The 15,182-nt window shown below is 40.3% G+C and overlaps 1 protein-coding gene across 13 annotated transcripts in view; it reads left to right on the top strand.

Annotated features, from left to right (window-relative positions):
• NRCAM (neuronal cell adhesion molecule) overlaps window positions 1-15,182 on the top strand; it is a 219,790-nt gene that overhangs the window by 82,124 nt on the left and 122,484 nt on the right. For all 13 annotated transcript variants that reach the window (XM_078674305.1, XM_078674316.1, XM_078674310.1 and 10 more), the window contains 2 exons: window positions 10,342-10,489; window positions 12,323-12,447. In XM_078674305.1, coding sequence (XP_078530431.1) covers window positions 10,342-10,489; window positions 12,323-12,447 — 273 coding nt within the window. The remainder of the gene's footprint in view (window positions 1-10,341; window positions 10,490-12,322; window positions 12,448-15,182) is intronic.

Genomic DNA, 15,182 nt, shown 5'->3' with positions numbered 1-15,182 from the left:
TCTCATGTGATCGTCTTAATCATGCACTGGCACTTTAAATTGCGATCATAACAGTGGTACATTGTCATGTGAGCAAGGCTCGGATGAGCCGAAACGTTATGGCAACATACTTGGAATAAACTAATTTGCAGTACATATTGGTCCGTGTCCATTGTTTGTGGGGCAAGGAGGATTACTGTGGTCTCAACGCTGTGGTGAATATATATATATATATATATATATATATATATATATATATATATATATATATATATTTATTCAGCAAACGTCCCAATATGAGAGGAGCGGCAAAAAGCTGGTGCAGGCGGCGAGGTTCAGGACACCCTCGCAAATTTGTGAATACAGCAAAGTTTTCTTCAAAGGAAGACGCCGCACACCACCTCAGTTGTAAGATTTAGTTGTTTATTTCATGTAGGTTCCCCACCTACGCGTTTCAGACAGATACACTGTCCTTGATCACGGTTACAAAAACTTTTTGTAACCGTGATCAAGGACAGTGTATCTGTCTGAAACGCGTAGGTGGGGAACCTACATGAAATAAACAACTAAATCTTACAACTGAGGTGGTGTGCGGCGTCTTCCTTTGAAGAAAACTTTGCTGTATTCATATATATATATATATATATATATATTTCTGCTTCCTTCTCACGCCAAACCATGCACTCCAGCACGGGTGCTTGTTCGCGGAGGGCGTACCCCGCAATCTATCCAAGCTTCCATTCCAACTTCTTGTTTATAAAAGAAGAAACAGCACTCTCGGGAGGAGGATCAAGAGTTTTATTAGACCCTCTGAGCACCAGATGCGTTTCGGCTACTGCCTTTGTCAATAGTACATTGGCGCGCCATTTTTTTAACTTTTTTAAATACCTCTCACGTGTTAATTTGTCATGGAAGTAGAAACAAGACTGATACATTTATAGCGCGACATGTTGGAATGGTTTTCAACATATTTCCAACATTGAACCTTGTCACAATACACTTCTTTCATTACGCCCTGTATGGGCTTTTTATAAATTACACAATGTATAAAATTATTTTCCCATTATTATACCCTGTATGGGTGATTGCGCTTATATTTTATCCATTATTTCGCCCTGGATGGGCATAACCTATGACCTCTACTTCTCCAGACTTATTTATACAAAACCCACACAGTGTAAATCATAAAACCTTCACCAAAACAAAAATCTTTAAAATTCTTTCTAAAACCTCACAACTTTCCGAGGATTCCCAATGATCCAATCATCAACACAACTCAATGGAGTAGGCAGCCCCCTACCCCAGGTGTACTGTCATTTCCTCGTGACTATTCAGACCTCCTGGTACCTTGGTCCCTATGTCTATTATGTGTCTGGATTCTAGCCTCCTTAGTTTTAATAATCTGTCACCTCCTCGTGCACTAGCTGGTACATGATCCAGTGCAAAATATGCCAGTTGGTCACTATTGCTCTTATGTTCTTGCTTGTATTGCCTAGCTACTGGGTATGAGGGATCGCAGTTTGTAATTGCCCTGAGATGCTCTAGGATACGCATCTTGGTGGGATTTACTGTGCTTCCTATATAGCGCAGTCCGCATGGGCATACAAGGCAGTAAACTGTATATGGGGTAGAACATGTTAAAAACCTTTTGATTTTTCTCTGTTTCCCTCTCACTTCATAAGCCAGTACCTTCTTGCTGTGTTTGCAGGCTTTACATCGCCCACATGGGTAAAATCCTGGTTTTGGATCCCCAAATGGTTGTATTGCCGGGCGTGTTAGGTAACTACTCGTCAAGGTATTTTTTAGCGCTCTCGCCCTTCTATATGTTACCATCGGTTGGCTTGGGATGTCCTTTCCTATCACTGGATCTGTTGTTAAAAGTTTCCAGTTTTTTCTCAGAACTTTCCTCAACTCTCCCGCCCCTTCTGAAAAGGTAGTAATGAATCTGCACTTGCTCTCTTTTTCTGTATCCTTTTCCTTGTTTCTCAGCATCTCTGGTCGTGAGATGTTTTTCACTTTCTTCTGTGCTTCTTCCAGACACTTTTCTCCATAGCCTCGTACTCTAAATCTTTCTACACTTTCTTTAGCATTTTTATTATAATCTTCCTCTGTTGTACAGTTACGTTTAATACGTAATAGTTCCCCATAAGGAATACTATGGATTAACTTTGATGGATGACTGCTGCTAGAGTGTAGGATTGAGTTACCAGCTGTTGGTTTTCTGAATAGTTGTGTTTGTATTTTCCTTTGTTCTATTCTAATCTCTAGATCGAGGAAATTTACTTTGTGACTACTTATTTCCGCTGTGAAATGTAAATTGTGTGTGTTGGTGTTTAATTTGTCAATATACTCTATAGCTTTACTTTCTGATCCTCGCCATACAATTAGCAGATCGTCTATATATCTATACCAGGTCAGTATATGTTGGGTCCAATCTGCAAGGCACGTGTTCCATGCCACATTTTCCTCCCACCATTCCACAAAGATATTTGCGAAACTGGGGGAATAACTCGTGCCCATTGCCACCCCAACTAGTTGTTTGTAATACTGATCCTGATATAGAAAGATGTTATTGCTCAGGCTGAAGTTCAAAAATTCTAAAAGCATAACATTGTGTTCTGCGAAGTTTGCCTCTCTAGTTGATAGGACATCTTCTATTGCCTTCATCCCATCCTCATGACCTATACTTGTGTAAAGGCTCGTGATGTCCATCACTATTAATAGATCTCCTTCTCTAGGCGTTAGCTGTTCTAGCTTGCATAATAGGTCTTTAGTGTCCCTTATATAACTTCGCAGAATCTTCACATAGTCAATCAGAAAATAATCAATGTAAATTGATAAATGTTCCAAAAGGCTGCCCTGAGCACTTACAATTGGTCGTCCTGGTGGTCTCATTTTGGCCCACATGCATCAACCTATTTAGGAAGTGCAAACGGTGCGAATCGGTAAATTCGGCCGTTTGCACTTCCTAAATACGTTTTTGGAATGCATCAAACTCTATTTCAATATTCGCATTTTTTGCATTTCTTAAAAATGCAAATGCAGTTAAGGAATCGCATTTGTGCGATTCCTTAAATGCATCGCATCAATTTTAAAAAAAATGCGAATTTTGAAATTGGAAGTGCAAATTAACACGAGGTTGACCCTCGTGTTAATTCTTTCAAAATGCAAAAAAATGCATTTTTTACACTGTCATGTTACAGACACACATGTCCTTAGGACATGTGTGTTTGAAACATGCACTTTCAAATAAATTTCAGGGGTGCAGGGGGGGCGTCCTTTGGACCCCCCCGCACCCTTGGAATGCATCAACAAATTGCAAATTCGTAAATGCCTTCCACTTGATTCCTATGGGCCTTTCGGCCCATAGGAATCAATGGGATTTGCGAACAAGCAGTTAGGAATTCGGTATTTATTTGCAATTCGGTAAAAATTGCGATTTTTACCGAATCACACATAAATACCGAAAAAATTGATGCATAGCATTTTGCAATTCTTAATTTGCGAATCTGTAATTTTCGCAAATTAAGAAATGCAAAATGTAAGAATGATGCATGTGCCCCCACGTTCTTGTGTACCTTGGGTAGGTGATAAAAGCATGGTGTTGTTGGATTCAAACGTCTCAAATATAAATACTCTTCTGTTTCGAGTATTCCTTTGCCATACCATTTCCTTAGCATTTCGTGACATTCCATAATGCTATTTTGATATTCTTTTCTCCCCACTTTTAGGTAACACTTAGTATCATGTAATTGTCTTATAGCCTCCTTATTGTAAGTCTCATAGGTTTGCAGGACAACGTTGCCTCCTTTATCAGAAGGTTTCACAATCAGTTTTTTATCACTTTGTAGATTTTTTATTGCCTGCCAATGTTTAGGTGTTAGATTCCATTGTTTGTTCGTATGCCCCTTCTTTTTCAATTTTCTTAGATCTTTCGAAACGGATTCTACAAATAAGTCTATGTTATCACTGAGCATTTGTGGTACAAACGTTGATGCTGGTTTAAAATTCGTCTCACCGCCTTTCTGTGTTATTTCTGTTTGGGACAAATTCTCCAGTTGGCTTGCTCCCTCTATTCTGAGTTCTTGCATAGCCTTTAAGGCGGGTAAATCCTTCACTAGTATTCCTTGTGCACCATCTTTGTTCGGTTGTTTTCCTCCTTTTTTGGGGCGTAATTTGTAAAATTTCTGAAGTTTCAATTTTCTTGAGAATTTATAAAGGTCTATTTTCGTTTGTGTGTATTCCAAAGGTTTCGAAGGACAGAAAGAGAGTCCCAATTGAGAACCTGTTCTTCTTCTCTCGTTAAGACACGCTGACTGAGGTTTCACAATAGTCAGGTTGTTATCTTGATTGTTTTCTTCTCCTACCGTCTTTTGTTGCTCCTGGCACTGCGTGTCGTTGGCGGTGAGTAATTGCTTCTTCCGCCATTCCCCGCCCCTCCTTGTGGGGCGCTTTTTTGTCTGTCTGGGGGATTGCCCCTGCCTCCTTGTTGTCGCATCTGTCTTAGTATTTGGAACTCGTCCCGAAAAGGGAGTTTCCGTGTTTCTGTTCTCCCCACCGCATCTACATCCCTCCTCGCCTCCTCATTCTCAGGGACTTCGGATTCTGTAGTTTCATCCGATTCCTCTCTTCTCTCCATGGCGGCTTTGTTTGTTTTAGACGTCATGGCTTTCACCTGTGCATCATACCGTTTTGCAAACGTTAGTACTCTCCCAGCCTCATAGTCTCGTTCGGCGCGTTCGAAATTTTCCTGTTTCCGTTTTCTTATTTTGTCTTCGTATGCTTTGAGTCTTTTTGTCATGGTATTTTTCAACTCGTCAAGTTTCTTTTTATCCTCGCCCATACTCTCTATTTCTTTTTCCAGCTCGGTTATTTCATTCCGTGCTTTCCCATGGTCACTCCATGCGAATTTTATCAGTAATTTTAGTAGCCCTTGGCAAAAATCCGCTGTGTACTCTGACCATTCCTCTAATAGTTGGGGGTCTGGATTTTCGTAAGCTGGGACCGTGTAAATTCGCAGTCCCCTTGGTACCCTTTTCACCTAAACATAATTCTGTAAGGAGGTGGCTTCCCACCACTTCCTGATCTCTCGTTCAAATAGCCTTTCCAATCTGCTATATTTTGACGTCAAAGTGGATCCTTTTGGTTCCTCTTGTTTTCTCTTTGTTTCACTCGTTTGCGTGCGTTTTTTAAAGGCATTTACAGCCGCCTCCTGGCGGTCTGTATCGCTGTACATGGTTTGCCGATGTCGTTATAAATCTTCCTTTAAGCGGAATGTGGCGTATTTCTCCCACCTTCACTCCTTCTCATACTCCCTCGTGCGCCTCTGCCATTCGTAGTGTAGGGCTGCGGGCTTCTCACTGAGTCCGTTTATTCCCTTTGCTTTTTGGTCAGTGGCAGCGGCGGTGCATGGCGTTTTAAATTTCTGCTTCCTTCTCACGCCAAACCATGCACTCCAGCACGGGTGCTTGTTCGCGGAGGGCGTGCCCCGCAATCTATCCAAGCTTCCAACTTCTTGTTTATAAAAGAAGAAACAGCACTCTCGGGAGGAGGATCAAGAGTTTTATTAGACCCTCTGAGCACCAGACGCGTTTCGGCTACTGCCTTTGTCAATAGTACAGTGGCGCGCCATTTTTTTACTTTTTTAAATACCTCTCACGTGTTAATTTGTCATGGAAGTAGAAACAAGACTGATACATTTATAGCGCGACATGTTGGAATGGTTTTCAACATATTTCCAACATTGAACCTTGTCACAATACACTTCTTTCATTACGCCCTATATGGGCTTTTTATAAATTACACAATGTATAAAATTATTTTCCCATTATTATACCCTGTATGGGTGATTGTGCCTATATTGTATCCATTATTTCGCCCTGGATGGGCATAACCTATGACCTCTACTTCTCCAGACTTATTTATACAAAACCCACACAGTGTAAATCATAAAACCTTCACCAAAACAAAAATCTTTAAAATTCTTTCTAAAACCTCACAATTTTCCGAGGATTCCCAATGATCCAATCATCAACACAACTCAATGGAGTAGGGAACCTCTGGTGCTCAGAGGGTCTAATAAAACTCTTGATTTGATCCTCCTCCCGAGAGTGCTGTTTCTTCTTTTGTAAACAAGAAGTTGGAAGCTTGGATATATATATATATATATATATATATATATATATATATATATATATATATATATATATATATATATATATCTTTCACCATAAACGCCAAAAATAACACACGGACTCTCACAGATCTCAAATTAACGATTTATTTTGTTTGTAGCAGTGCCATTATCCCCCTTCACCCGTTGGTGAAGGGGGATAATGGCACTGCTACAAACGAAATAAATCGTTAATCTGAGATCTGTGAGAGTCCGCGTGTTATTTTTGGCGTTTTTGGTGAAATAAATAATCACAAGGCTTGTCCTGCATCAACACGCGCACCAGCTGTGCAAAGAGCGCATTTCGAATTTAGGACAGTTTGGTGGACAATATATATAAAATTCTCCAGGATTTAAAAAGCGCACAAAGGCCCATGGGCATCAAGGCGGTGTAGTATAGCACCAAATGCAGAAGACTAGTAAAATACAAAAGATAGTGTTCCAGAGCCTTGCCGCTGCAACTGAGAAGGATCTGCCTCCCCATGTCTTCCTCCGAATTCTAGGCTCAGGCACCCAATTTTGATGTGCCGAAGCATAGAGTTCTGGAGACACATACCATTTAAACATGGTTTTAATATCTACTTATCTTACTGTGTAGAGAGCTTAGTGCACCGTACATATAAACTTAAACCATACACGTTTCTCTACTGGTAGCCAGTGTCCTTTTGAAACAGACTGCCACTTAGGGATGTCCAGCATAAGTTGCACCTGTGCATTCTGCACAAGTTTCAGCTTTGCTAAGGTTAACTTGTTAGTCTCAAGGTAGATTGCATTTCAGTAATCTATCCTTGGAGACACCAAAACAAGAGCAATATGCTTATGAGCTAGAAAGGCTAGAAAAGGAAATATCTTCCTAAGCATTTTTTAATGATCCAGAAACACGTTGAGAATGTGTGGTTAACCTGGTGATCCAGTGAGAGGTCACCTAGATCGTTTGCATTGTTCACAGGGATTGGTGGGTTGTCCAACATATCCAGCCACCAGTTACCATTCCAGATTGAGGTTGGCCGCCAAAAATAAGTATCGCAGTCTTCTCTCCATTCAGCGTAAGGTAGTTCCTGTCCATCCAAAGTGCAACAGCCTTCATATAGATATTGAAGTTGTGTTCAATGCCCTGAGAGTCTTTAGAGATTGACACAATAATCTGAGTGTCATCAGCATAAGAGACACTGTCTTCAAACCAAAGGAGCAGGCAAGTTTAGCCAATGGGGAGACGCAAAGGTTAAATGATGCGGGGCTCAGGGCCTTCATGCAACAGTGCTTTCTGGGTCAGGTAGTCTGTAACGTTTCCAAAGTGGGTGCTTTATGGGGCTTTGTGTAGTTGCATGAAGTCCCATGAGGGTGGGGCTGAATGGTATTTAGTACACACAGATGCTGGGACTTTGAGCATACAGCCAGTGATCAATTGGATATATATAGGGATGTATAGGTGTGTGAGTGGTTATATTGATGTGTGAGTAGATGTCTGAGTAGCTGTGTGGGTGTGTGAGTAGTTGTATGGGTTTGTGAGTGGTTGTGAGAGTGGTTGAATGGGACTGTAAGTGGGTGGTTAAGTGGATGTATGGGTGTGTGAGTGGTTGTATGGGTGTGTGAGTGGATGTGTAAGTGGTTGTGTGGTTATGTCAGTGGGTGCGTGAGTGGTTCTGTGGACGATGTCATCAGAGAAGTCATCAGTGATGTAACTGACCATGTCATGAGTGATGTAATATGTGAGGTCATAAGCAGTGCATTGCAGGGGTGTAAGTTATAGTTAGCTCACTTAACTATAACTGCTAAATTTCTTTAGTTTGTGCATGTGAAATATGAGCCTAACTAGAACGTCCCTGTAACCTATGGTTTTTTCAGTGAATATATATATAAATAACCTATTGGTGCTCGCCAGTAGGTAGTTATATAGGACCTAGTTTCCATGGGCGCATATTTTTTGTTTTGCTCATAGCAGCATTAGTAACTGCTCCTTGAAGGCAGGAGCAAAGCCAAATGAATGTATGGTGTGTGCCCTGGGTGGGTGGGCACCAGGGCACCCACCTTCAATGATGCATGCCCTGGCAAATGAGGTCCCTGGGGACTGAAAAGGCCCGGGGAATGGGTCCTCGTAGCTCCCACCCTTTCATTATAGTAGTGGTCCTTGGGGATGGGGTGTCCAGGGCCTAAGAATGCTAAGGGAGGGGGCTGCATGGCATTCCTCCCCTTTAATTTGGAAAATTGAATTTGAGGAATGGGATCCCAAGTGCCATAAAAGGCTTGGAGAAGGGGTCCATGCAGCCTCCTCTACCTTAATTTTCTTTTAAGGTACCCTGGTGGATGGGGTTCCAAGGGCCTAGTAAGAAACAAAACAAAGATTAAATTAAGTTAGATGTGATAAAAAGATCTGTTTTTGTTTAAAGAAAAAAACCTTGAACTAAAATAAACACAGAAATTCACCAGTTATAGCTTATACCTCCGTTATGCACTGCTCATGACCTCACATATTACATCACTCATGGCATCATTTATGATATCACTGATGGCATCTCAAATGAAATCAATGATGATATCACTGATGACATCACTGATGATCCATCCAATGAGTGTGTTATTTTGTTTTATAGTTTATAGTGTATTGAATTCTATGAGGCATGACGAGTCATGTATTTGAACAATACTTTGTAGGTACAAGACTCTGTAATATAAATGACACTGCACGATTTGATTAATTGAACGGGTCCAGGAAACACAATGCATTATGGACATCGTGGTCCATGGAAATTTATGTGAAACACCAAGTAATTACAATTTGCTGAATGCCAAGAGGATGGGGATACTTCTGGATTCAATATCATCAAAGAATGTGAATTAAAAAACTTTGATGGAGCACAAAGATATTTATGTTGGAACAATGCGAAGTTAACAATTATTAGGCAGACTTTATTTTGACCAAAGTCTCTTCACAGTGTTTATGCGCTGCATGTTTAAAAGGCAAACACCTGATTGCTTTTCATTCACATATGATTTAGACTGATGAGCAGCAGGTCGAAACGCGTCATGTGTCTTTGCAAATAAAAGATGTTGACCCAAGTACCGGTTGATGGGTTCGTTTTCTCACTGCAGGAACGTTGAGTGTTTTTTCTGGTGTAATATGTAGCGGTGACGCCCTCTTACGAGCTCCGATCTGAGAGGAAGGGCATCTGAACAATGTCAACTCTTCATATATATATATATATATATATATATATACACACAAATATATATTTATAGTTACTTTTCCACTAGAGTATAGCATAGAACAAAGTTTCCCCTTACCATCACTTTTATTAGAGCAATTATTTTTGTAAAATCTTCATTGGAACTGACCTTGACTTCAGTGGAGTGCTTTTTAGGTGCTTTCATCTGAGGTTTGTGGTTGGTTGTTTGATGATTCCGAGGGAGTTCATGTGGGTTTCAGGATATCTACATTAAAAAGAGGCAGAAACAAGTGATAGCTCATGTTTGTTTGTGAGGATCTTTCTTTAGATCCTCTATTCTTATCCAATATCTGTTTCTCTTTGTGCTAGGTAATTCTATATATTATACAAGAAGGAATGAAATGAAAAGCCCCATTCACATGCTGGGAATGGCTGAAGTGACTCCCTTTTTCATTTTTGTAAAAAAAGCTTTGGCTCATAGGTTTTTTAGGACTGCACAACTTTACCAACTATTCCTGTGGAATGGATGTTTTATCCAAGAGCACCGCTATTTTGCAACGCCTTAGCTCCCCCCCCCTCCCCCCTCAGCTTGATCCAGGTCTGCTCCAGCCTCGGTTCACATTCTCCATGTACTTTACAACTATGCCAGGTTAGCCTAGTGTGGCTTAGTGGCACATGTGGGCATATCCCATTTACCTTGTTTTATGTCACTGATAACCTGAGCAAAAATGACTACCAATGTGTGTGTCAGCAAGGAAATCAGCCTCGGGGAGTGGAGACTGAGACAGTGGCTGGAAACATAGCAGCAGTTACAGACCCATCCAGTCACCGGCTTCCCCACAGACTGAGGGGCGGTGTGAGAAAGATGTTTGTTATACCATAGTGTCCTGATGAGCCCAATCTAAGCCAGTTCTTCACAGCTTTCCCCTCAGCTTTCTTTACTATCAATTTTAAGCTGATTCTTCTTGCAGTGTTTTAGTTATACAAAGATATCTAATGGTGTCAACTGAACAATTCACATTTCAGATCCAACAATGATTATCAAGCAACCAGAGTACAGAGTCATTCAAAGATTTGACAGAGTTGTATTTGAGTGCAAAGTTAAGCATGATCCCACATTAACTCCGACAGTGCTATGGCTTAAGGACAACAACGAGCTACCAGCTGATGAGAGGTATGTGTCTAATTTCCAGTTTCTCCACGTCACATTGTGTCTCTAGGGCTATTTCACGGGTCCATATCTCGCCGTACAGAACTTTGTTTTCTTTTGTATCTCAGCCCAATTATGTGCATGTTTAAGGTTTCGAGATGGGCCCACACAAATCCTATGCAAATATGCCAAGCGCGCTATACTAATTATTATCATTGTTCAGGTTGGGAGGGAGCAGGGCTCACGAGACACAGTTGTGTCAAATAAACTCCCTGCCCTCAGTAATGATATGAAATAACTCATAACTTACAGCGCACCAGTATGTTTTTGTTCGTGTCATGCAATTTTCTTCATTACTAGAAATGATAAATAAAGGCGTTTTAACCAAATTCAAATACAAGTGGTGAAATGAATGCAGTGAGCTTAAATGTAATATATGCTGACTTGGTCAGTATCGCATCAGTTATATTCCTTTGTAAAATGATTGTAACATGGAATCTGTATTCTAATAAGTCATGACTACCCTAGTTAGGCAATACTCGTGTGAAAATGTGGATTTTGAACATTGAACTATGTGAATTTGTAAACTTAGCATCATTGTCCCCATTAATACGGTATATTGGGCTTCCTCTATTTTCAATAGCTTGACGGAAATTCGCTCTTTCTAACGGCCATTTTGTTATTGTGCATCAGGCATTCTGTGCATTCTGACTGTTTGATGCAATATGATTTTTAGTATGTAATAAAATATAATATGTTCATAAGCAATGCACAAATATATGAACCTAGCACAGCATTTTATATTGTCGTTCAGCTGCCACAATTCAATTCAATTCGACGTCTTGCATATCATCTTTGAACTGCCCAACACACCCACCACGTAAGAACACACTGTAACCTGTGCACCCCCAGTGCCACTCCAGGAATCTCCACTTCTTCTGTGTAAATCTTCTGACTCTGCACGTTTTGAACTAACATACATGACCCTTTTGTGAACTCTAGCATTTATTTTAAAATGTCACATGACATTCTTCTAGAAAAGCCTAAGTAGACCAGAGCTATCCCAGTTGAACATATGTATTTAATAATATATAAATAAAATTGGTTACAGTGGGATCACTTATCAGAACAATCCGCATAATTAAGGGCTAGCAATGCTTAGCACCAACGTATAAGGAAACCTAGTTATGCTGGCTTTGCACAGTGGCAGAGATATCAAACTTCACAAACACATACACGTATACAAATATTAATGAGCACTACATAAATCAGTAAGAGTGTTTGTAAGTGTGATGCAGAAAGTGTGGTGCCACATGGTTTGTGACTACGTTGTGGTGTATTTGGTATTTCACAGTCAGATGACAGTCCCAACACAACGTTTCGACCCTGTTGCTCCAAGTACTACAAGTTCTTCACGAGAACCATAAGTGAATTCACCTTGACATCAGAGCCCAGCAACCCATTTATGGCTGCCCTTTACTGCCTAGCCAAGGGTAGAAGAATTTTCCTTGCTTGGTTTAGGGCCCTAATAGCCTTGCTATGCCATGGAAAACATTTTCACACCATACCTTGAATAACTACTGATTTCTGTGCATACATCTATCCCTCCTCTCACATACAAACCTCTGAGATTTTTGGGGGTGGATATCTTTTGATATAAATCTTTAGGCCTGTTTCGAATATGCATTTTTTAATATGAACATAGAGCTTGCAAATATGTCACTAAGACGCATCTAATGAGTGTGCTCTATCTTCTTAATGTGCAAAGCATGATTTACAGTAAATGTGTGCTTTGGACAATTACATTGTATGTTGGTATTGCTGAGCCATTTGGGTTTACTTCACATTTATTGATAGGTTTATTGTGGGAAAGAACCACTTGACAATCATGAATGTAACAGAGGATGACGAAGGGACCTATACATGCATAGCAAACACAACCCTAGATGCTGTCTCTGCCAGTGCGGTGCTTACAGTTGTTGGTAAGTATTTATGCACATGTTTGGAAATATGTTTGTTCGAGTTTCTGTAATCACTCTTTGCTTTTCTGTGTGAACCTCAGAAATGACGAAAGATAGAAAGTGTACTAAAATGTGTAGACACTTCAGGTATTTGAAAAATATATATATTTATTAAAATGGCTTTAAAAAGATGGAAGCATATGTTTTAAAAAGGGCAAGGTAGAATGTTTATTAATGTGTTCATTGTTTCTGCAACTGAGCAAGAGAGCTTTAAAAGCAGGGTTTCATATATTCATAGCTTGATGCGTTCTTGGTATGTAGCCTTGTTAATATTGTACTTCGTTTTGCACACAGCCCCTCCTGCATGGACTTTAGCTGACAGTATGTATAACACCAAAGTATGATATACAGTTCCAACATGTCTGTCATGTGTAGAAGCAATGCATTGGCTAGCTTGGAATTGTAAAACAATGTTTACTAATGTATATCCACGCAAAACGCCTGGAAGTGAATTATAATGTTAGAACAGGTCTTTTCTCAATTCCGTGATTAAATGCTGCACCCATCAGATGGATGGAGGAGGGATTGTATTCATTGTTCACAACAGGGTCGATTAACAATGAACAGACATGTTATCTGCAAAGTCATGTTACTGCCGTACCTAATGGTGACTTATACCTGCATACTGTGACGAATGTAACTGCAATGTGTGTTATCATCAAGCATTATGTAATGGTGCCTTTTATGCAATATACATATACAATTATTTGCTATTACTTAATTTGTAAGACCCAATAAAGTCTGTTATCAAAAACAAAACAAAAAACATTGATACACTCTGGGCTATACCGCTCCAAGATGTCTGCCTGGTTTAGAAGCAGTGGGTGCGTGGGATGCAGCGCACTGCTGCTTAAACGAGAAGCAAGTGAGCAGACCATTAGCACTGTCTGTGGTATGGTAGTATACTTTAAAAAAAAAATACTTGATAAGGAAGCTCTAAAAGAAGAAAATGGAAAACTAAAGGACTGGCTCACCAGCTCTGGCACTGAAGCACACTCAGTTTGAGGTGGATATGCACATGCGATTATACAAAATGGCATCACTCACAGAACAAAAGAGTTAAATGGTGAAGTGGGCTGAATCCTTGCTCCATGCTGTAAGCGAAATGCTGTCATGTACGGAAACAGAGTGTAAATGACATTCAAACAGAATAGTCCCAGTAGAGGCTTGACACTAAGACCCTCTGTGCTTCTTCATGAATGTATATGTTTAAATATAGTACTGAGATTGAAGCAAATCTTTATCTTCCTTGGCCATCAAGGGGATTGATACAACATTTTTCTCATCTATTCTTTGCAGCAAGTTTAAAAACAAATCATTTCTAAAGCAATTTTGGCAATGTGAATTAAATGAACTTAGGCCTTGATTAAAAGTTAGGTGAAATGAAATTACAGCACAGTCTTATGTGGAAAGTTTGCTCAGTTTGATTACATGTTTTAGCCCATGGGATTTTTACCCAAGATTTGCATATGGTTAACATCCATATAGTAAATTTGATACCCACAAGAAAGTCATAATCAATGGACCCATGGTCCGATTTTTCACATGGTAATGGTATCCAATTAACTCACTTGGATACCTTTCAGCTCGTAATGATGGCCATAGTATAGAGAAATAAGTCAGAGTTGCTCTTTTTCGGTTGCGCACCGGAACAAGACTGGAAATCCTGGTGGCCACAGGATATGTTTCCTCCTGATAAGGTTGCTGTCAAGGCCAAGAATTTGGGAGTGATAGTAGATTGTGACTTATCCTTTGGACCTCACATCTCGTCCATTGTTGGGAAATGCTTCGGCATCTTACGGATGCTGAGGAAATTTCTTCCTCTACTATCACTCAACCACAGGAAGACAGTCGTTCAGGCACTAATCGGGTCGCGACTGGACTACGCAAACGCTCTTTTTTTGGGTCTACCGAAATATCTCATGACCCGTTTGCAAGTGGTCCAAAACTCGGCAGCCCGTGCCATCTTTGGACTCCCGAGGAGAGCTGGCGCCACGGCCTTATTGAACACCCTTCATTGGCTACCTATCTCCAAGCGAGTCCTTTTTAAATGCCTGACTGTGGCCTTTAAGGCCATACATGGTATTGGCCCCAAATATCTTGGGAAACGATTTTCCCGGTATGTGCCAAGCAGGACTCTCAGATCATCGGGTCTGTCTTTGCTGACTGTCCCTGCAATTCGTCGTGCACGTTTGGGAGGTCGATCTTTCCGCTATTTGACACCTAAGGCATGGAACGAACTACCATTGTCCCTGAGATCGGCCTCCTGTCTTCTTGCTTTTAGAAAGGACTTGAAGACATGGCTTTTTAGGAAATAGTCCTTTTATTTCTTTTATCTGTTGTGTGGTTGCTTTCTTTGCTGTTCCTTTCTTTGCCAAAGGTCCGGGATGCTCCTTTGGAGTTGCGGTGCGCTATAAAAGAAATAAAGTAACATAACATATAACTGCTTCTTGCATGTAAAACATATAAGCAGATTTTGCCGTTTTTTTAAAACACATAAAGCCCGTTTTCCAGAAGGCTGATCCATTAAGCCATCAGAAATAACACGAAAAAAGAATACTTCGGCCTGTATGTGAAATGCATATGTATACAAAGGAACTCTGAGGGCATTTTCTCTGTAATCATTTCAACAAATAAATGAGCAAAACTGTGACTTTAGAATATTTTAAACTATTCATTCTGTTTCATCAAAATGG

Source organism: Lissotriton helveticus, chromosome 1_1 (assembly GCF_964261635.1).
Source record: "Lissotriton helveticus chromosome 1_1, aLisHel1.1, whole genome shotgun sequence".
Taxonomy (NCBI): Eukaryota; Metazoa; Chordata; class Amphibia; order Caudata; family Salamandridae; genus Lissotriton; species Lissotriton helveticus.
Note: the sequence above shows the minus strand (reverse complement) of the source record. Positions and strands in the feature narration are given on the sequence as shown.